This window comes from Lathamus discolor, unplaced genomic scaffold (assembly GCF_037157495.1).
Source record: "Lathamus discolor isolate bLatDis1 unplaced genomic scaffold, bLatDis1.hap1 Scaffold_135, whole genome shotgun sequence".
Taxonomy (NCBI): domain Eukaryota; kingdom Metazoa; phylum Chordata; class Aves; order Psittaciformes; family Psittacidae; genus Lathamus; species Lathamus discolor.
In genome coordinates, this window is record NW_027069164.1 from 41,228 (window position 1) to 64,477 (window position 23,250).

At 56.4% G+C, this 23,250-nt stretch overlaps 1 protein-coding gene across 1 annotated transcript in view; it reads left to right on the forward strand.

Moving 5' to 3' along the window:
• Window positions 1-23,250, forward strand: part of LOC136006271 (chromodomain-helicase-DNA-binding protein 8-like) — a 54,359-nt gene that overhangs the window by 20,168 nt on the left and 10,941 nt on the right. Inside the window, 13 exon segments of the mRNA XM_065664308.1 lie at window positions 1,238-1,352; window positions 3,411-3,593; window positions 5,410-5,478; window positions 5,860-5,915; window positions 6,673-6,790; window positions 8,637-8,720; window positions 10,866-11,003; window positions 13,324-13,342; window positions 13,345-13,444; window positions 15,082-15,116; window positions 15,119-15,324; window positions 16,870-17,046; window positions 22,341-22,484. Of these exon segments, the coding sequence (XP_065520380.1) occupies window positions 1,238-1,352; window positions 3,411-3,593; window positions 5,410-5,478; window positions 5,860-5,915; window positions 6,673-6,790; window positions 8,637-8,720; window positions 10,866-11,003; window positions 13,324-13,342; window positions 13,345-13,444; window positions 15,082-15,116; window positions 15,119-15,324; window positions 16,870-17,046; window positions 22,341-22,484 (1,444 nt within the window).

Consider the following 23,250-nt stretch of genomic DNA (forward strand, 5'->3'; position numbering starts at 1 on the left):
ATTGTGTGCCCATGGAGCCCATTGAGTGCCTGTTGACCCCATTGAGCCCGTTGTGTGCCCATTGGCCCCATTGAGCTCCATTGACCCCGTTGTGTGCCCGTTGGCCCCATTGTGTGCCCATGGAGCCCATTGAGTGACTGTTGACCCCATTGAGCTCCATTGACCCCGTTGTGTGCCCATTGGCCCCATTGAGCTCCATTGACCCTGTTGTGTGCCCGTTGGCCCCATTGTGTGCCCATGGAGCCCATTGAGTGCCTGTTGACCCCATTGAGCCCGTTGTGTGCCCATTGGCCCCATTGAGCTCCATTGAGCCTGTTGTGTGCTCGTTGGCCCCTTTGAGCTCCATTGACCCCGTTGTGTGCCCGTTGGCCCCATTGAGTGCCCATGGAGCCCACTGAGTGCCTGTTGACCCCATTGAGCCCGTTGTGTGCTCGTTGGCCCCATTGAGCTCCCATTGACCCCGTTGTGTGCCCGTTGGCCCCATTGTGTGCCCATGGAGCCCATTGAGTGCCTGTTGACCCCATTGAGCCCGTGGTGTGCCCATTGGCCCCATTGAGCTCCATTGGCCCCATTGTGTGTCCATGGAGCCCACTGAGTGCCTGTTGACCCCATTGAGCTCCATTGACCCCGTTGTGTGCCCGTTTGCCCCATTGTGTGCCCATGGAGCCTCCATGGAGCCCATTGAGTGCCTGTTGACCCCATTGACCCCATTGTGTGCCCCTTGTGTGCCCATTGACCCCATTGAGCTCCATTGACCCCATTGTGTGCCCATTAACCCCATTGAGCTCCATTGGCCCCATTGTGTGCCTATTGACCCCATTGAGCTCTGCTGAGGCCTTGACCCCATTGGGTGCCCATTGACCCCATTGAGCTCTATTGAGGCCATTGACCCCATTGGGTGCCCATTGACCCCATTGTGCCCCTATTGCCCCCATTGACCCCATGGTGTCCCCATTGACCCCATGGTGTCCCCATTGACCCCATGGTGTCCCCATTGACCCCATTGTGTGCCCATTGACCCCATGGTGTCCCCATTGACCCCATGGTGTCCCCATTGACCCCATTGTATGCCCATTGACCCCGTTGGGTCCCCATTGACCCATTTGTGTCCCCATTGCCCCCATTGACCCATTTGTGTCCCCATTGCCCCCATTGACCCATTTGTGTCCCCATTGCCCCCATTGCCCCTATTACCCCATTGACCCCCATTGCCCCCCATTGCCCCCTTGCCCCCCAGCACCATCACGCCGGTGGTGGGGAAGAAGCGGAAGCGGAACGCGTCCTCCGACACCTCCGACGCCGAGGTCCTGCCCGCGCCCTCCCCGCGCCAGGAGGAGGAGCCCAGTGTCCAGGTATGGGGCCGGCGCCGCCACCCCCTCCATGGGCTCCTGTGGGGCCTGCAGGGCACCCATGGCCACCTCCAGGACCCAGCTCCAGCCCCATAACCACGTCCAGGACCCATTTCCAGCCCCATAACCACGTCCAGGACCCATCTCCAGCCCCATAACCACATCCAGGACCCAGCTCCAGCCCCATAACCACATCCAGGATCCATTTCCAGCCCCATAACCACCTCCAGGACCCATCTCCAGCCCCATAACCACGTCCAGGACCCATCTCCAGCCCCATAATCACGTCCAGGACCCAGCTCCAGCCCCATAACCACGTCCAGGACCCATTTCCAGCCCCATAACCACGTCCAGGACCCATCTCCAGCCCCATAACCTCATCCAGGACCCATCTCCAGCCCCATAACCACGTCCAGGACCCAGTTCCAGCCCCATAACCCCTTCCAGGACCCATCTCCAGCCCCATAACCACATCCAGGACCCAGCTCCAGCCCCATAACCATGTCCAGGACCCAGCTCCAGCCCCATAACCTCATCCAGGACCCATTTCCAGCCCCATAACCACCTCCAGGACCCAGCTCCAGCCCCATAACCACATCCAGGATCCATCTCCAGCCCCATAACCACGTCCAGGACCCATCTCCAGCCCCATAACCCCCTCCAGGACCCAGCTCCTGCCCCATAACCACGTCCAGGACCCAGCTCCAGCCCCATAACCACGTCCAGGACCCATCTCCAGCCCCATAACCACCTCCAGGACCCATCTCCAGCCCCATAACCACGTCCAGGACCCATCTCCAGCCCCATAACCCCATCCAGGACCCATCTCCAGCCCCATAACCACGTCCAGGACCCATCTCCAGCCCCATAACCACCTCCAGGACCCAGCTCCAGCCCCATAACCCCCTCCAGGACCCATCTCCAGCCCCATAACCACCTCCAGGACCCATTTCCAGCCCCATAACCACATCCAGGACCCACCTCCAGCCCCATAACCGCATCCAGGACCCATTTCCAGCCTCATAACCACATCCAGGACCCAGCTCCAGCCCCATAACCACCTCCAGGACCCATCTCCAGCCCCATAACCACGTCCAGGACCCAGCTCCTGCCCCATAACCACCTCCAGGACCCATCTCCAGCCCCATAACCACGTCCAGGACCCATCTCCAGCCCCATAACCTCATCCAGGACCCAGCTCCAGCCCCATAACCCCCTCCAGGACCCAGCTCCAGGCCCAAAACCACATCCAGGACCCAGCTCCAGCCCCATAACCACGTCCAGGACCCATCTCCAGCCCCATAACCACGTCCAGGACCCATTTCCAGCCCCATAACCACCTCCAGGACCCAGCTCCAGCCCCATAACCACGTCCAGGACCCATTTCCAGCCCCATAACCACATCCAGGACCCAGCTTCAGCCCCATAACCACGTCCAGGACCCATCTCCAGCCCCATAACCACGTCCAGGACCCATCTCCAGCCCCATAACCCTCTTCAGGACCCATCTCCAGCCCCATAACCCCCTCCAGGACCCATCTCCAGCCCCATAACCCTCTTCAGGACCCATCTCCAGCCCCATAACCCCCTCCAGCCCCATCTCCATCCCCATAACCCCCTCCAGCCCCATATCCACTTCCAGCCCCCATCTCCAGCCCCATCTCCAGCCCCATAACCCCCTCCAGTCCCCATCTCCAGCCCCATAACCCCCTCCAGACCCCATCTCCATCCCCATATCCACCTCCAGCCCCCATCTCCAGCCCCATCTCCAGCCCCATAACCCCCTCCAGTCCCCATCTCCAGCCCCATAACCCCCTCCAGACCCCATCTCCATCCCCATATCCACCTCCAGCCCCCATCTCCAGCCCCCATCTCCAGCCCCATACCCCTCTCCAGCCCCATCTCCATCCCCATATCCACCTCCAGCCCGCATCTCCAGCCCCATCTCCAGCCCCATAACCCTCTCCAGCCCCCATCTCCAGCCCCATACCCCCCTCCAGCCCCATCTCCAGCCCCATACCCCCCTCCAGCCCCATAACCCCCCCTCCTGTCCCCCCCCAGAAGCGCCGCTCCAACCGGCAGGTCAAGCGCAAGAAGTACACGGAGGACCTGGACATCAAGATCACCGACGACGAGGAGGACGAGGAGCTCGACGTCACCGGCCCCGCGCGCCCGGAGCAGCCCCCGGCGCCGCCGGCACCGGAGCCCGACGGGGAGGCCTTGCCCTCCATGCAGTTCTTTGTGGTGGGTGCTCTTGGGGGGACGGTGTGGGTGTCCGGTGGGTTGGGGCACCCATTGGGTTGGGTTAGCCGTTGGGTCGGGGTCAGCCGTTGGGTCGGGGTCAACCATTGGGTCATGGTCAACCATGGGTACCCATTGGGTCATGGTCAACCGTTGGGTCCTGGTCATGCGTTGGGTTATGGTCAACCATTGGGTCATGGTCAACCATTGGGTCATAGTCATCCATTGGGTCATGGTCAACCGTTGGGTCATGGTCATCCATTGGGTCATGGTCAACCGTTGGGTCGTGGTCATCCATTGGGTTGTGGTCATCCATTGGGTTATGGTCAACCATTGGGTCATGGTCATCCATTGGGTCATGGTCAACCATTGGGTCATGGTCATCCATTGGGTCGTGGTCAACCGTTGGGTCGTGGTCAACCATTGGGTTGTGGTCAACCATTGGGTCGTGGTCAACCATTGGGTCGTGGTCATCCATGGTCATCCATTGGGTCATGGTCAACCATTGGGTCATGGTCAACCGTTGGGTCCTGGTCATGCGTTGGGTTATGGTCAGCCGTTGGGTCGGGGTCAACCGTTGGGTTGTAGTCATCCATTGGGTTGTGGTCAACCATTGGGTCATGGTCATCCATTGGGTCATGGTCAACCATTGGGTTATGGTCATCCATTGGGTCGTGGTCATCCATGGTCATCCATTGGGTCATGGTCAACCATTGGGTCATGGTCAACCATTGGGTCATGGTCAACCATGGGTACCCATTGGGTCATGGTCAACCGTTGGGTCCTGGTCATGCGTTGGGTTATGGTCAACCATTGGGTCATGGTCAACCATTGGGTCATAGTCATCCATTGGGTCATGGTCAACCATTGGGTTATGGTCATCCATTGGGTCATGGTCAACCATTGGGTCGTGGTCAACCATTGGGTTGTGGTCAACCATTGGGTCGTGGTCAACCGTTGGGTCATGGTCAACCATTGGGTTATGGTCATTCATTGGGTCGTGGTCATCCATGGTCATCCATTGGGTCATGGTCAACCATGGGTACCCATTGGGTGACGGTCAACCATTGGGTTATGGTCATCCATTGGGTCATGGTCATCCATTGGGTCATGGTCATCCATTGGGTTATGGTCATCCATTGGGTCATGGTCAACCATTGGGTACCCATTGGGTCATGGTCAACCATTGGGTTATGGTCATGCGTTGGGTCATGGTCAACCATGGGTACCCATTGGGTCATGGTTAACCATTGGGTCATGGTCAACCATTGGGTCATGGTCAACCATGGGTACCCATTGGGTCATGGTCGTCCATTGGGTCGTGGTCATCCATGGGTATCCATTGGGTTGGGGCACCCATTGGCTTGGGTTAGCCATTGGGTCATTGTCAACCATTGGGTCATGGTCATCCATTGGGGCATGGTCAACCATGGGCATCCATTGGGTTGGGGCACCTATTGGGTTGGGTTAGCCGTTGGGTCATGGTCAACCATTGGGTCATCCATTGGGTCATGAGCACCCATTGGGTCATGGTCAACCATTGGGTCATCCATTGGGTCATGGTCAACCATTGGGTCATGGTCAACCATTGGGTCATCCATTGGGTCATGGTCAACCATTGGGTCATGGTCAACCATTGGGTCATCCATTGGGTTATGGTCAACTATTGGGTCATCCATTGGGTCATGAGCACCCATTGGGTTATCCATTGGGTCATGGTCAACCATTGGGTCATGGTCAACCATTGGGTCATCCATTGGGTCATGGTCAACCATTGGGTCATGGTCAACCATTGGGTCTTGTCTTGTGTCCCCTATAGGAGAACCCCAGTGAGGAGGACGCGGCCATTGTGGACAAGGTGCTGTCCATGAGGGTGGTCAAGAAAGAGGTGAGGGGGGGCCCTGGGGGTGCCTATAGGGGGTTGGGGGTCAATGGGGGTCAATGGGGGTGATGGTTATGGGGCGTTGAAGGCATCTGAGGGGGGTTGTGGGTCAATGGGGGTGATGGTTATGGGGGGCTGAAGGCATCTGAGGGGGGTTGTGGGTCAATGGGGGTGATGGTTATGGGGTGTTGAAGGCATCTAAAGGGGTTGTGGGTCAATGGGGGTGATGGTTATGGGGCGTTGAAGGCATCTAAAGGGGTTGTGGGTCAATGGGGGTCAATGGGGGTGATGGTTATGGGGCGTTGAAGGCATCTAAAGGGGTTGTGGGTCAATGGGGGTCAATGGGGGTCTCCTTCCTCCTCCTGACCCCCCCCCTTTGCCCCACAGCTTCCCTCGGGCCAATTGGTGGAGTCGGAGGAGTTCTTCGTCAAGTACAAGAACTAGTGAGTGACCAATGGGGGGCCGGGGGCGGGGTCCCGTCAGCCAATAGGAGCAGCTTGTGGGGTGTGGGGGTTCCATCAGCCAATGGGAGCAGCTTGGTTGGGGAGGGGGGGTTCCATCAGCCAATGGGAGCAGCCTGTGGGGTGTGTGGGGGTCCATCAGCCAATAGGAGCAGCTTGGGTGGGGAGGGGGGGTTCCATCAGCCAATAGGAGCAGCTTGGGGAGGGGGCGGGGGTTCCATCAGCCAATAGGAGCAGCTTGGGGAAGGGGCGGTGGTTCCATCAGCCAATAGGAGCAGCTTGGGAAGGGGGCAGGGGTTCCATCAGCCAATAGGAGCAGCTTGTGGGGTGTGGGGGTCCATCAGCCAATAGAAGCAGCTTGGGGAAGGAGGGGTGGTTCCGTCAGCCAATGGGAGCAGCTTGGGGAGGGAGGGGGATTCCATCAGCCAATGGGAGCAGCTTGGGGAGGGAGGGGGATTCCATCAGCCAATAGGAGCAGCTTGGGGAGGGCGTGGGGGTTCCATCAGCCAATGGGAGCAGCTTGGGGAAGGGGGGGGTGGTTCCATCAGCCAATAGGAGCAGCTTGGGAAGGGGGCGGGGGTTCCATCAGCCAATGGGAGCAGCTTGGGGAAGGAGGAGTGGTTCCATCAGCCAATAGGAGCAGCTTGGGGAAGGAGGGGGGGTTCCATCAGCCAATGGGAGCAGGCTGTGGGGCGTGGGGTGGCCAATGGGAGCCCGCCCCATGGCGCGTGCCCCCCAGCTCCTACCTGCACTGCGAGTGGGCCACGGTGGCCCAGCTGGAGCGGGACAAGCGCATCCACCAGAAGCTCAAGCGCTTCAAGACCAAGATGAGCCAGATGAGGCACTTCTTCCACGAGGTGCCGTGGGGCGCTATGGGGCGGGCTATGGGGCGCTATGTGGGGCTATGGGGTGGGCTATGGGGGGTTATGGGGCGGGCTATGGGGCGCTATGGGGTGGGTTATGGGGCGGGTTATGGGGCGCTATGGGGTGGGTTATGGGGCGGGTTATGGGGCGCTATGGGGTGGGTTATGGGGCGCTATGTGGGGCTATGGGGTGGGCTATGGGGGGTTATGGGGCGGGCTATGGGGTGGGCTGTGGGGCGGGTTATGGGGCGCTATGGGGTGGGTTATAGGGCGCTATGTGGGGCTATGGGGTGGGCTATGGGGGGTTATGGGGCGGGCTATGGGGTGGGCTGTGGGGCGGGTTATGGGGCGCTATGGGGCGGGCTGTGGGGCGGGTTATGGGGCGCTATGGGGTGGGTTATGGGGTGCTATGGGTGGGTTATGGGGCGCTATGGGTGGGTTACGGGGGTCTATGGGGGACTATGGGGCAGGCTATGGGGCAGGCTGTGGGGTGGGTTATGGGGTGGGTTATGGGGTGCTATGGGTGGGTTATGGGGCGCTATGTGGGGCTATGGAGTGGGTTATGGGGGTTTATGGGGCGCTATGGGGTGGGTTACGGGGGACTATGGGGGACTATGGGGCGGGCTATGGGGCGTGCTATGGGGGGGCTATGGGGTGGGCTATGGGGCTGGCTGTGGGGCGCTATGGGGCAGGCTGTGGGGGTCTATGGGGCGGGCTATGGGGCACTATGGGGTGGGTTATGGGGGACTACGGGGGGTTATGGGTCGGGCTATGGGGTACTATGGGGTGGGTTGTGGGTGTTTACAGGGGGCTATGGGGGACAATGGGGCGGGCTATGGGGCGCTATGGGGTGGGTTATGGGGGTCTATGGGGGACTATGGGGCGGTCTATGGGGCACTATGGGGGGGCTATAGGGTCCTATGAGGTCCTATGGGGTGCTATGTGGTTGTGTGGGGTCCTATGGAGTCCTGTGAGGTCCTATGTGGTTCTATGTGCTCCTATGGGGTCTTATGGGGTGCTATGGGGTCCTATGGGGTGCTATGGGGTCATATGGGGTTATTTGGGGTCCTATGGGGTGCTATGGGGTGCCATGGGGTCCTGTGTTGTGCTATGGGGTCCTATATGCTTCTTTATGGTCTGTTATGGTCTGTTATGCCCCATTCTGCCCCATTCTCCCCCATTCTGCCCCATTCTACCCCATTATAACCCATTCTGCCCCATTCTACCCCATTCCCCCCCATTCCCCCCCCGTTCTACCCCATTCTGCCCCACTGTTCCCCATTATAACCTATTCCCCCCCATTCTGCCCCATTGCTCCCCATTATAACCTATTCCCCCCCATTCTGCCCCACTGTTCCCCATTATAACCTATTCCCCCCCATTCTGCCCCATTGTGCCCCATTATAACCTATTCCCCCCATTCTGCCCCATTGTGCCCCATTATAACCTATTCCCCCCATTCTGCCCCATTGTGCCCCATTATAACCTATTCCCCCCCGTTCTGCCCCATTGCTCCCCATTATAACCTATTCTCCCCCATTCTGCCCCATTGCTCCCCATTATAACCTATTCCCCCCCATTCTGCCCCATTGCTCCCCATTATAACCTATTCCCCCCCATTCTGCCCCACTGTTCCCCATTATAACCTATTCCCCCCCATTCTGCCCCATTGCTCCCCATTATAACCTATTCCCCCCCATTCTGCCCCATTGCTCCCCATTATAACCTATTCCCCCCCATTGTGCCCCATTGTGCCCCATTGTGCCCCATTGTGCCCCACTGTGCCCCACTGTGCCCCACTGTGCCCCACTGCGGCCCCTCACCTCCCTTTCCCCCCCAGGACGAGGAGCCCTTCAACCCCGACTACGTGGAGGTCGACCGCATCCTGGACGAGTCCCACAGCGTGGACAAGGACAACGGGGAGGTGGGGGGGACCCCAAAATGGGGGGGGGACACCCCAAAAATGGGGGGGGACCCCAAAAATGGGGGGGGACCCCAAAAATGGGGGGGGAATGCCCCAAAAAAGGGGGTTTGATGCCCAAAAAGGGGGGTATTTAATGCCCCAAAAAAGGGGTTTGATCCCCCAAAAAAGGGGTTTGATGCCCAAAAAAGGGGTGGGGGGACCCCAAAAACGAGGTTGGGTAGCCCAAAAAAGGGGGGTTAATGCCCCAAAAAAGGGGGTTTTATGCCCAAAAAAGTGGATTTGATGCCCAAAAAAGGGGTATTTAATGCCCCAAAAAAGGGGGTTTGATGCCCCAAAAAGGGGTGGGGGGACCCCAAAAAGGGGAGGGGACACCCCAAAAAAGGGGGGTATTTAATGTCCCAAAAAAGGGGTTTGATGCCCCAAAAAGGGGGTATTTAATGCCCCAAAAAAGGAGGTTTGATGCCCAAAAAAGGGGGTTTGATGCCCCAAAAAGGGGTGGGGGGACCCCAAAAAAGGGGGGGACCCCAAAAACGAGGTTGGATAGCTCAAAAAATGGGGGTTGATGCCCCAAAAAGTGGGTTTGATGCCCCAAAAAAGGGGGTTAATGCCCCAAAAAAGGGGATTTGATGCCCCAAAAAGGGGGTTAATCCCCCAAAAAAGAGGGTTTGATGCCCAAAAAAGGGGGTCAATGCCCCAAAAAGGGGTGGGGGACACCCTAAAAAAGGGGGGGGACACCCGAAAAAGGGGGGGGAATGCCCCAAAAAAGGGGGTTTGATGCCCAAAAAAGTGGATTTGATGCCCCAAAAAAGGGGTATTTAATGCCCCAAAAAAGGAGGTTTGATGCCCAAAAAGGGGGTTTGATGCCCCAAAAAGGGGTGGGGGGACCCCAAAAAAGTGGGGGGACACCCCAAAAAAGGTGGGGACCCCCAAAACGAGGGGGGACACCCCAAAAAGGGGGGGGAATGCCCCAAAAAAGGGGGTTTGATGCCCCAAAAAAGGAGGTTTGATGCTCTAAAAAAGGGGGTATTTAATGCCCCAAAAAAGGAGGTTTGATGCCCAAAAAAGGGGGTTTGATGCCCCAAAAAGGGGTGGGGACATCCCAAAAAACGAGGGGGGACACCCCAAAAAAGGGGGGACCCCAAAAATGAGGTTGGATAGCCCAAAAAGGGGGGGTTAATGCCCCAAAAAAGGGGGTTAATGCCCCAAAAGGGGGTTTGATGCCCCAAAAAGGGGTGGGGGGACCCCAAAAAAGGGGGGGACCCCAAAAACGAGGGGGGATAGCCCAAAAAAAAGGGGTTAATGCCCCAAAAAGTGGGTTTGATGCCCCAAAAAAGGAGGTCAATGCCCCAAAAAGGGGTGGGGGACACCCTAAAAAAGGGGGGGGGACACCCCAAAAAGGGGGGGAATGCCCCAAAAAAGGGGGTTTGATGCCCCAAAAAGTGGGGTTGATGCCCCAAAAAAGGGAGGGGGACACCCCAAAAAAGGTGGGGACCCCAAAAACGAGGGGGGATAGCCCAAAAAAGGGGGGGTTAATGCCCCAAAAAACTGGATTTGATGCCCAAAAAAGGGGGTATTTAATGCCCCAAAAAAGGGGGTTTGATGCCCCAAAAAGGGGTGGGGGGACCCCAAAAAAGGGGGGGACCCCAAAAACGAGGGGGGATAGCCCAAAAAAGGGGGTTTGATGCCCCAAAAAGGGGTGGGGGGACCCCAAAAAAGGGGGGGACCCCAAAAACGAGGTTGGATAGCTCAAAAAATGGGGGTTGATGCCCCAAAAAGTGGGTTTGATGCCCCAAAAAAGGGGGTTAATGCCCCAAAAAAGAGGGTTTGATGCCCAAAAATGGGGTTTGATGCCCAAAAAAGGGGATCAATGCCCCAAAAAGGGGTGGGGGACACCCTAAAAAAGGGGGGGGACACCCGAAAAAGGGGGGGGAATGCCCCAAAAAAGGGGGTTTGATGCCCAAAAAAGTGGATTTGATGCCCCAAAAAAGGGGTATTTAATGCCCCAAAAAAGGAGGTTTGATGCCCCAAAAAAGGGGGTTTGATGCCCCAAAAAGGGGGTATTTAATGCCCCAAAAGGGGGTGGGGGGACCCCAAAAAGTGGGGTCCATCCCCCCCCAAGCAGACCCCATCCCCGTGTGCCCCCAGCCCGTGGTCTATTACCTGGTGAAGTGGTGCTCCCTGCCCTACGAGGACAGCACCTGGGAGCTGCAGGAGGACGTGGACGAGGCCAAGATCGCGGAATTCAGGCGGATCCAGGCCCGCAACCCGGAGCTGAAGCGCTTGGTGGGGGGCAATGGGGGGCAATGGGGGTAATGGGGGTAATGGGGGTAATGGGGCAATGGGGGCAATGGGGGCAATGGGGGTAATGGGGCAATGGGGGCAATGGGGGTAATGGGGGTAATGGGGCAATGGGGGCAATGGGGGTAATGGGGGTAATGGGGCAATGGGGGCAATGGGGGCAATGGGGGTAATGGGGGTAATGGGGGTAATGGGGGTAATGGGGCAATGGGGGTAATGGGGTAATGGGGGTAATGGGGCAATGGGGGTAATGGGGGCAATGGGGGTAATGGGGCAATGGGGGTAATGGGGGTAATGGGGTAATGGGGGTAATGGGGGCAATGGGGGCAATGGGTATGGGGGCAATGGGGGCAATGGGGGTAATGGGGGCAATGGGGGTAATGGGGGCAATGGGGGGCAATGGGGGTGGTGGTTGTGGGGGGGTGAAGGCAGCTAAAGGGGGCTGGGGTCAATGGCAGTCAATGGGGTGATGGTTATGGGGTCTCGGTGCCACGTTAAGGGGGTTTGGGTCAATGGCAGTCAATGGGGTGATGGTTATGGGGTCTCGGTGCCACGTTAAGGGGTTTGGGGTCAATGGCAGTCAATGGGGTGATGGTTATGGGGTCTCGGTGCCACGTTAAGGGGGTTTGGGGTCAATGGCAGTCAATGGGGTGATGGTTATGGGGTCTCGGTGTCACGTTAAGGGGGTTTGGGGTCAATGGGGTGATGGTTATGGGGTCTCGGTGCCACGTTAAGGGGGTTTGGGGTGAATGGCAGTCAATGGGGTGATGGTTATGGGGTCTCGGTGCCATGCTATGGGGGTTTGGGGTCAATGGCAGTCAATGGGGTGATGGTTATGGGGTCTCGGTGCCATGCTATGGGGGTTTGGGGTCAATGGCAGTCAATGGGGTGATGGTTATGGGGTCTCGGTGCCACGTAAGGGGGTTTGGGGTCAATGGGGTGATGGTTATGGGGTCTCGGTGCCATGCTATGGGGGTTTGGGGTCAATGGCAGTCAATGGGGTGGTGGTTATGGGGTCTCGGTGCCATGCTATGGGGGTTGGGGTCAATGGCAGTCAATGGGGTGATGGTTATGGGGTCTCGGTGCCACGTTAAGGGGGTTTGGGTCAATGGGGTGATGGTTATGGGGTCTTGGTGCCATGCTATGGGGGTTTGGGGTCAATGGCAGTCAATGGGGTGATGGTTATGGGGTCTCGGTGCCACGTTAAGGGGGTTTGGGGTCAATGGCAGTCAATGGGGTGATGGTTATGGGGTCTCGGTGCCACGTTAAGGGGGTTTGGGGTCAATGGCAGTCAATGGGGTGATGGTTATGGGGTCTCGGTGCCACGTTAAGGGGGTTTGGGGTCAATGGCAGTCAATGGGGTGATGGTTATGGGGTCTCGGTGTCACGTTAAGGGGGTTTGGGGTCAATGGGTGATGGTTATGGGGTCTCGGTGCCACGTTAAGGGGGTTTGGGGTGAATGGCAGTCAATGGGTGATGGTTATGGGGTCTCGGTGCCATGCTATGGGGGTTTGGGGTCAATGGCAGTCAATGGGGTGATGGTTATGGGGTCTCGGTGCCATGCTATGGGGGTTTGGGGTCAATGGCAGTCAATGGGGTGATGGTTATGGGGTCTCGGTGCCACGTTAAGGGGTTTGGGGTCAATGGGGTGATGGTTATGGGGTCTCGGTGCCATGCTATGGGGGTTTGGGGTCAATGGCAGTCAATGGGGTGGTGGTTATGGGGTCTCGGTGCCATGCTATGGGGGTTTGGGGGTCAATGGCAGTCAATGGGGTGATGGTTATGGGGTCTCGGTGCCACGTTAAGGGGGTTTGGGGTCAATGGGGTGATGGTTATGGGGTCTTGGTGCCATGCTATGGGGGTTTGGGGTCAATGGCAGTCAATGGGGTGATGGTTATGGGGTCTCGGTGCCATGCTATGGGGGTTTGGGGTCAATGGCAGTCAATGGGTGATGGTTATGGGGTCTCGGTGTCACGTTAAGGGGGTTTGGGGTCAATGGGGTGATGGTTATGGGGTCTCGGTGCCATGCTATGGGGGTTTGGGGTCAATGGCAGTCAATGGGGTGATGGTTATGGGGTCTCGGTGCATGCTATGGGGGTTTGGGGTCAATGGCAGTCAATGGGTGATGGTTATGGGGTCTCGGTGCCATGCTATGGGGGTTTGGGGTCAATGGCAGTCAATGGGGTGATGGTTATGGGGTCTCGGTGCCATGCTATGGGGGTTTGGGGTCAATGGCAGTCAATGGGGCTGGCCCGGAGGCCTCAGTGGGCCGTGGGGCTGAGCCGTGCCGTCGTCCCGGTTGCAGCCCCGACCGCAGGCCGGGTCGTGCAGAAGCTGGAGCTGCGGCACGAGTACAAGAACCACAACCAGCTCCGGGAGTACCAACTGGAAGGGGTCAACTGGCTCCTCTTCAACTGGTACAACCGGTACGGCCGGGACGGGGGTGGTGTGATGGTGATGATGGTGATGATGGTGGTGATGGGATGGCGATGGTGGTGATGGTGATGGTGATGGTGATGGTGATGGTGATGGTGATGGGTACCACTTCCATTGGTGATGATGGTGATGGTGATGATGATGGTGATGGGATGGCGATGGTGATGATGGTGGTGATGGTGATGGGTACCACTTCCATTGGTGATGGTGGTGATGGTGGTGGTGATGGTGATGGGTACCACTTCCATTGGTGATGATGGTGATGGTGATGATGATGGTGATGGGATGGCGATGGTGATGATGGTGGTGATGGTGATGGGTACCACTTCCATTGTGATGGTGGTGATGGTGGTGGTGATGGTGATGGGTACCACTTCCATTGGTGATGATGGTGATGGTGATGATGATGGTGATGGGATGGCGATGGTGATGGTGGTGGTGATGGTGATGGTGACCTCCGATGGTGGTGGGATGGTGATGGTGATGGTGGTGATGACCACTTCCATTGTGATGATGGTGATGGTGATGGGTACCACTTCCATTGGTGATGATGGTGATGGTGATGGGTACCACTTCCATTGGTGATGATGGTGATGGTGGTGGTGATGGGTACCACTTCCATTGGTGATGATGGTGATGGTGATGGTGATGGTACCACTTCCATTGGTGATGATGGTGATGGTGATGGTGATGGTGATGGTACCACTTCATTGGTGATGATGGTGATGGTGATGGTGGTGGTGATGACCACTTCCATTGGTGATGATGGTGATGGTGATGGGTACCACTTCCAATGGTGGTGGTGATGGTGGTGATGGTGGTGGTGATCGTGATGGTGATGGGTACCACTTCCAATGGTGGTGGTGATGGTTATGGTGATGGGTATCGCTTCCATTGGTGATGATGGTGATGGTGATGACCACTTCCATTGGTGATGATGGCGATGGTGATGGGTACCTCCAATGGTGGTGGTGATGATGGTGACAATGATGATGCTGATGGGTGCCTCCAATGGTGATGATGCTGATGGTGATGATGATGACGATGATGCTGATGGTGATGATGATGATGGTGATGGTGATGGGTACCTCCAATGGTGAGGATAATGATGATGATGATGACGGTGATGACGCTGATGATGATGGTGATGATGGATGATGGTGATGATGATGGGCATCTCCATGGTGATGATGCTGATGGTGATGATGCTGATGGGTGCCTCCAATGGTGATGATGCTGATGGTGATGATGATGACGATGATGGTGATGATGATGGTGATGATGCTGATGGGTGCCTCCAATGGTGATGATGCTGATGGTGATGCTGATGATGGATGATGGTGATGATGATGGGCATCTCCAATGGTGATGATGCTGATGGTGATGGTGATGATGATGCTGATGATGTTGATGGTGATGATGCTGGTGGGTATCTCCAATGGTGATGATGCTGATGGTACCTCCAACGCTGATGATGCTCATGGTGATGATGACGATGATGCTGATGATGATGGTGATGATGGGTACCTCCAACGCTGATGATGCTCATGGTGATGATGACGATGATGCTGATGATGATGCTGATGATGGGTACCTCCAACGGTCCCCCCCCCCCCCTTTACCACAGGCAGAACTGCATCCTGGCCGACGAGATGGGCTTGGGCAGACCATCCAGTCCATCGCCTTCCTGCAGGAGGTCTACAAGGGGGGGATCCGCGGCCCCTTCCTCGTCATCGCGCCCCTCTCCACCATCACCAACTGGGAGCGGGAGTTCAACACCTGGACCGAGATGAACACCATCGTCTACCACGGCAGCCTGGCCTCGCGCCAGATGATCCAGCAGTACGAGATGTACTGCAAGGACGGGCGGGTGAGCGCGGCCGTTGACCGCGTTGAGCCCCATTGACCACCATTGACCCCCATTCACCCCCATTGACCTCCATTGACTCCCATTGACTCCTATTGACCCCATTGACTCATTGACCCCATTGACTCATTGACCCCCATTGAGTCCCGTTGACCGCGTTGACCCCGTTGACCACATTGACCCATTGACTCATTGACCCCGTTGACTCCCATTGACCATATTGACTCCCATTGAGTCCCTTTGACTCCCATTGACTCCTGTTGACCCCATTGACTCATTGACCCCATTGACTCATTGACCCCATTGACTCCCATTGAGTCCCATTGACCCCATTGACTGCATTGACCCCCATTGACTCCCATTGACTCCTATTGACCCCATTGACTCATTGACCCCGTTGACTCATTGACCCCATTGACCCCCATTGAGTCCCATTGACCGCGTTGACCCCCATTGACTCCCATTGACTCCCATTGACTCCCATTGACTCCTATTGACCCCATTGACTCATTGACCCCATTGACTCATTGACCCCATTGACCCCCATTGAGTCCATTGACCGCGTTGACCCCGTTGACCACATTGACCCCATTGACTCATTGACCCCGTTGACCCCCATTGACTCCCATTGACCCCCATTGACTCCTATTGACCCCATTGACTCATTGATCCCATTGACTCATTGACCCCCATTGAGTCCCATTGACCGCGTTGACCCGTTGACCACATTGACCTCATTGACCCCCATTGACTCCCATTGAGTCCATCGACCCCATTGACTGCGTTGACCGCGTTGACCCCGTTGAGCCCCATTGACTCCTTGACCCCATTGACCCCCATTGACTCCCATTGACTGCATTGACCGCGTTGACCCCGTTGACCCCATTGACTCATTGACCCCATTGACTCATTGACCCCATTGACTGCATTGACCCCATTGACTCCCATTGACCCCCGTTGACTCCCATTGACACATTGACCCCATTGACTCATTGACCCCATTGACTCCCATTCACCCCATTGACCCCATTGACTCCCATTGACCCCCATTGACTCATTGACCCCATTGACCTCCATTGACCACATTGGCCACATTGACCACGTTCACTCCCATTGACCACATTGACGCCCATTTACTCCCATTGACTCATTGACCCCATTGACTCATTGGCCCCATTGACCCCCATTGACTCATTGACCCCATTGACTCCCATTCACCCCATTGACCTCTTTGACTCCCATTCACCCCATTGACCCCAATTCGCTCCAATTGACCCCATTGACTCCCGTTGACTCCCGTTGACTCCCATTGACTCCCATTGACCCCCATTGACCCCCACTGACTCCCATTCACCCCCTTTCACTCCCATTCACCCCATAGACTCCCATTGAACCCTATTGACCCCATTGACCCCAATTCGCTCCAATTGACTCCCATTGACTCCCATTGACTCCCGTTGACTCCCATTGACTCCCGTTGACTCCCATTGATTCCCGTTGACTCCCATTGACTCCCATTGACTCCCATTGACTCCCATTGTTCTTTAGGGCCGCCTCATCCCCGGGGCCTACAAGTTCGACGCGCTCATCACCACCTTCGAGATGATCCTGTCCGAGTGCCCGGAGCTGCGCGAGATCGAGTGGCGCTGCGTGGTCATCGACGAGGCCCATCGCCTCAAGAACCGCAACTGCAAGCTGCTCGACAGCCTCAAGCACATGGACCTGGTGCGCGGCGACTGGGGCTGCATGGGTCTAATGGGTCCAAAGGGGGTTCCATGGGGTCTAAGGGGGCTAAAAGGGGTTGGATGGGGTCTAAAGGGAGTTGTATGGGGTCTAAAGGGGTCTAAAGGGGGATGGATGGGGTCTAAAGGGGTCTAAAGGGGGATGGATGGGGTCTAAAGGGGGCTGGATGGGGTCTAAAGGGGGTTGGATGGGGTCGAAAGGGGCTTGGATGGGGTCTAATGGGGTCTAAAGGGGGTTGGATGGCATCTAATGGGGTTTAAAGGGGGGTTGGATGGGGTCTAATGGGGTTTAAAGGGGGTTGGATGGGGTCTAAAGGGGTCTAATGGGGCCTAAAGGGGTAGGGTGGGGTCTAATGGGGGTTGGATGGGGTCTAAAGGGGTCTAATAGGGGTTGGATGGGGTCTAATGGGGGTTGGATGGGGTCTAATGGGGTCTAAAGGGGGTTGGATGGGGTCTAATGGGGTCTAAAGGGGTTGGATGGGGTCTAATGGGGGTTGGATGGGGTCTAATGGGGTCTAAAGGGGGTTGGATGGGGTCTAAAGGGGGTTGGATGGGGTGTAAATGGGGTTCAATGGGGTATAAATGGGGTTGCAGGGGTGTATTGGGGTTGCTGGGGTGTAAATGGGGTTTGATAGGTTCTAAGGGTTTGATGGGGTGTAAATGGGGTTGCTGGGGTGTAAATGGGTTCGATGGGGTCTAAATGGGTTCGATGGGGTCTAAAGGGTTTGCTGGGGTGTAAATGGGGTTTGCTGGGTGTAAATGGGGTTCGATGGGGTGTAAATGGGGTTGCTGGGGTGTAAATGGGGTTGCTGGGGTGTAAATGGGGTTCAATGGGGTATAAATGGGTTGCAGGGGTGTAAATGGGGTTGCTGGGGTGTAAATGGGGTTTGCTGGGGTGTAAATGGGGTTCGATGGGGTCTAAATGGGGTTTGATGGGGTCTAAAGGGGTTTGATGGGGTCTAAAGGGTTTGATGGGGTCTAAAGGGGTTTGATGGGGTGTAAATGGGGTTCGATGGGGTCTAATGGGGTTCGATGGGGTCTAAAGGGGTTTGCTGGGGTGTAAATGGGGTTCGATGGGGTGTAAATGGGTTGCTGGGGTGTAAATGGGGTTTGATGGGGTCTAAATGGGGTCGATGGGGTCTAAAGGGGTTGGATGGGGTCTAAAGGGGGTTGGATGGGGTCTAATGGGGTCTAAAGGGGGTTGGATGGGGTCTAATGGGTCTAAAGGGGGTTGGATGAGTCTAAAGGGGGTTGAATGGGTCTAAAGGGGTCTAAAGGGGGTTGGATGGGGTCTAATGGGGTCTAAAGGGGGTTGGATGGGGTCTAATGGGGTCTAAAGGGGGTTGGATGGGGTCTAAAGGGGGTTGAATGGGGTCTAAAGGGGGTTGGATGGCGTCTAATGGGGTTTAAAGGGGGTTGGATGGGGTCTAAAGGGTCTAATGTGTCTAAAGGGGTTGGATGGGGTCTAATGGGGTCTAATGGGGTCTAAAGGGGGTTGGGTGGGGTCTAATGGGGGTTGGATGGGGTCTAATGGGTCTAATGGGGTTGGATGGGGTCTAAAGGGGGCTGGATGGGGTCTAAAGGGGTCTAAAGGGGGTTGGATGGGGTCTAATGGCATCTAAAAGGGGTTGGATGGGGTCTAATGGGGTCTAAAGGGGGTTGGATGGGGTCTAAAGGGGGCTGGATGGGGACTAAAGGGGGTTGGATGGGGTCTAATGGGGTTGGATGGGTCTAAAGGGGGTTGGATGGGGTCTAAAGGGAGTTGGATGGGGTCTAATGGGGTCTAAAGGGGGTTGGATGGGGTCTAATGGGGTCTAAAGGGTGTTGGATGGGGACTAAAGGGGGTTGGATGGGGTCTAATGGGGGTTTGATGGGGTCTAAAGGGGGTTGGATGGGGTCTAATGGGATCTAAAGGGGGTTGGATGGGGTCTAAAGGGGGTTGGATGGGGTCTAAAGGGAGTTGGATGGGGTCTAAAGGGGTCTAAAGGGGGTTGGATGGGTCTAAACGGGGTTGGATGGGGTCTAAAGGGGTTGGATGGGGTCTAAACGGGGTTGGATGGGGTCTAAGGGGGTTGGATGGGGTCTAAAGGGGGTTGATGGGTCTAAAGGGAGTTGGATGGGGTCTAATGGGGTCTAAAGGGGGTTGGATGGGGGTCTAATGGGGTCTAAAGGGGGTTGGATGGGGTCTAAAGGGGGGTGGATGGGGTCTAAAGGGGGTTGAGGGGTCTAAAGGGGCTTGGATGGGGTCTAAAGGGGGTTGGATGGGGTCTAAAGTGGGTTGGATGGGGTCTAATGGCATCTAAAAGGGGTTGGATGGGGTCTAATGGGATCTAAAGGGGGTTGGATGGGGTCTAAAGGGGTTGAATGGGGTCTAAAGGGGTCTAAAGGGGGTTGGATGGCGTCTAATGGGGTTTAAAGGGGGTTGGATGGGGTCTAAAGGGGTCTAATGGGGTCTAAGGGGGTTGGGTGGGGTCTAATGGGGGTAGGATGGGGTCTAATGGGGGTTGGATGGGGTCTAATGGGGTCTAAAGGGGGTTGGATGGGGTCTAAAGGGGTTGGATGGGGTCTAATGGGGTCTAAAGGGGGTTGGATGGGGTCTAAAGGGGGCTGGATGGGGACTAAAGGGGTTGGCTGGGGTCTAAGGGGGTTGGATGGGTCTAATGGGGTCTAAAGGGGTTGGATGGGGTCTAAAGGGGGTTGGATGGGGTCTAAAGGGGGTTGGATGGGGTCTAAAGGGGTCTAAAGGGGGTTGGATGGGGTCTAATGGGGTCTAAAGGGGGTTGGATGGGGTCTAAAGGGGTCTAAAGGTGGTTGGATGGGTCTAATGGGGGTTGGATGGGGTCTAATGGGGTCTAAAGGGGTTGGATGGGGTCTAATGGGGTTGGATGGGGTCTAAAGGGGGTTGGATGGGGTCTAAAGGGGGTTGGATGGTGTCTAATGAGGTCTAAAGGGGTTCGATGGGGTCTAATGGGGGTTGGATGGGGTCTAATGGTGTCTAAAGCGGGTTGGATGGGGTCTAATGGGATCTAAAGGGGGTTGGATGGGGTCTAATGGGGTCTAAAGGGGGTTGGATGGGGTCTAAAGGGGGTTGGATGGGGTCTAATGGGGGTTGGATGGGGTCTAATGGGGTCTAAAGGGGGTTGGATGGGGTCTAATGGGGTCTAAAGGGGGTTGGATGGGGTCTAAAGGGGTTGGATGGGGTCTAAAGGGGTCTAAAGGGGGTTGGACGGGGTCTAATGGGGTCTAATGGGGGTTGGATGGGATCTAAAGGGGTTGGATGGGGTCTAAAGGGGGATGGATGGGGTCTAAAGGGGTTGGATGGGGTCTAAAGGGGGTTGGATGGGGTCTAAAGGGGTTGGATGGGGTCTAAAGGGGTTGGATGGGGTCTAAAGGGGGTTGGATGGGGTCTAAAGGGGGTTGGATGGGGTCTAAAGGGGGTTCCATGGGGTCTAAAGGGGGTTGGATGGGGTCTAAAGGGGGTTCCATGGGGTCTAAAGGGTGCTGGATGGGGTCTAAAGGGGTCTAAAGGGGGTTGGATGGGGTCTAAAGGGGGTTGGATGGGGTCTAAAGGGGTCTAAAGGGGGTTGGATGGCGTCTAATGGGGTTTAAAGGGGGTTGGATGGGGTCTAAAGGGGTCTAATGGGGGTTGGATGGGGTCTAATGGGGGTTGGATGGGGTCTAAAGGGGGTTGGATGGCGTCTAATGGGGTCTAAAGGGGGTTGGATGGCGTCTAATGGGGTCTAAAGGGGGTTGGATGGGGTCTAAAGGGGCTTGCATGGTGTCTAAAGGGGGTTGGATGGGGTCGAAAGGGGCTTGGATGGGGTCTAATGGGGTTGGATGGGGTCTAAAGGGGCTTGGATGGGGTCTAAAGGGGCTTGGATGGGGTCTAAAGGGGCTTGGATGGGGTCTAATGGCATCTAAAAGGGGTTGGATGGGGTCTAATGGTGTCTAAAGCGGGTTGGATGGGGTCTAATGGGATCTAAAGGGGGTTGGATGGGGTCTAATGGGGTCTAAAGGGGGTTGGATGGGGTCTAAAGGGGGTTGGATGGGGTCTAAAGGGGGTTGAATGGGATCTAAAGGGGTCTAAAGGGGGTTGGATGGCGTCTAATGGGGTCTAAAGGGGCTTGGATGGGGTCTAAAGGGGTTGGATGGGGTCTAAAGGAGTTGGATGGGGTCTAATGGGGTCTAAAGGGGGTTGGATGGGGTCTAAAGGGGTTGGATGGGGTCTAAAGGGGCTTGGATGGGGTCTAATGGGGTCTAAAGGGGGTTGGATGGCGTCTAAAGGGGTTTGATGAGGTCTAAAGGGGGTTCCATGGGGTCTAAAGGGAGTTTGATGGATCTAATGGGGTCTAAAGGGGGCTGGATGGGGTCTAATGGGGGTTGGATGGGGTCTAATGGGGGTTGGATGGGGCCTGAAGGGGTTGGATGTGGTCTAATGGGGTCTAATGGGTCTAAAGGGGGTTGGATGGGGTCTAAAGGGGTTTGATGAGGTCTAAAGGGGGTTCCATGGGGTCTAAAGGTTGCTGGATGGGGTTTAATGGGGTCTAAAGGGGGTTGGGTGGGGTCTAAAGGGGGTAATGGATCTAAAGGGGGCTGATGGGTCTAAAGGGGTTTGCTGGGGTGTAAATGGGGTTGCAGGGGTCTAAATGGGGTTCGATGGGTTCTAAAGGGGTTTGATGGGGTGTAAATGGGGTTTGCTGGGGTGTAAATGGGGTTCGATGGGGTCTAAATGGGGTTTGATGGGGTCTAAAGGGGGTTGGATGGGGTCTAAAGGGGTTTGGTGGGTGTCAATGGGGTTGCTGGGCTGTAAATGGGGTTCAATGGGGTGTAAATGGGGTTCGATGGGGTGTAAATGGGGTTTGCTGGGGTCTAAAGGGGTTTGCAGGGGTGTAAATGGGGTTCGATGGGGTGTAAATGGGGTTCGATGGGTTCTAAAGGGGTTCGATGGGGTGTAAATGGGGTTGCTGGGGTGTAAATGTGGTTCAATGGGGTATAAATGGGGTTCAATGGGGTATAAATGGGGTTGCTGGGGTGTAAATGTGGTTCAATGGGGTATAAATGGGGTTCAGTGGGGTATAAATGGGGTTGCAGGGGTGTAAATGGGGTTCAATGGGGTAGAATGGGGTTCAATGGGGTATAAATGGGGTTGCAGGGGTGTCAATGGGGTTGGATGGGGTGTCAATGGGGTTGGATGGGGTGTCAATGGGGTTGGATGGGGTGTCAATGGGGTTACAGGGGTGTCAGTGGGGTCCGACGGGTGCCCCCGTGTCCCCCCAGGAGCACAAGGTGCTGCTGACGGGCACCCCGCTGCAGAACACGGTGGAGGAGCTCTTCAGCCTCCTGCACTTCCTGGAGCCGTCGCAATTCCCATCGGAAGCGGAATTCCTCAAGGACTTCGGGGACCTCAAGACCGAGGAGCAGGTATTTGGGGGGGGGGGGGGGGGGGGGGGTTTGGTTTCCATGGTGATGGCCTCAGCATCCGTCTCCATCCATTGCCATCGCCGAGCGTTGGGTACCACATGGGGATGCTCTTCCCTGCATCCTTCCATCACCCATAGGGTACCACATAGGGGTGCTCTCCCCTGCATCCCTCTCCATCACCCTTGGGTACCACATAGGGATGCTCTCCCCTGCATCCCTCTCCATCACCCATAGGGTACCACACAGGGATGCTCTCCCCTGCATCCCTCTCCATCACCCCTTGGGTACCACACAGGGATGCTCTCCCCTGCATCCCTCCATCACCCATAGGGTACCACATAGGGATGCTCTTCCCTGCATCCCTCCATCACCCATAGGGTACCACATGGGGATGCTCTTCCCTGCATCCCTCTCCATCACCCATTGGGTACCACATGGGGATGCTCTCCCCTGCATCCCTCTCCATCACCCATTGGGTACCACACAGCGATGCCCTCCCTGCATCCCTCCCTCCCTCTCCATCACCCCATTGGGTACCACACAGCGATGCTCTCCCCTGCATCCCTCTCCATCACCCATTGGGTACCACATGGGGATGCTCTCCCCTGCATCCCTCTCCATCACCCATAGGGTACCACATAGGGATGCTCTCCCCTGCATCCCTCTCCATCACCCCTTGGGTACCACATAGGGATGCTCTCCCCTGCATCCCTCCCTCCCTCTCCATCACCCCCATACCTTGCCCTCCCCATTGGGTACCACATAG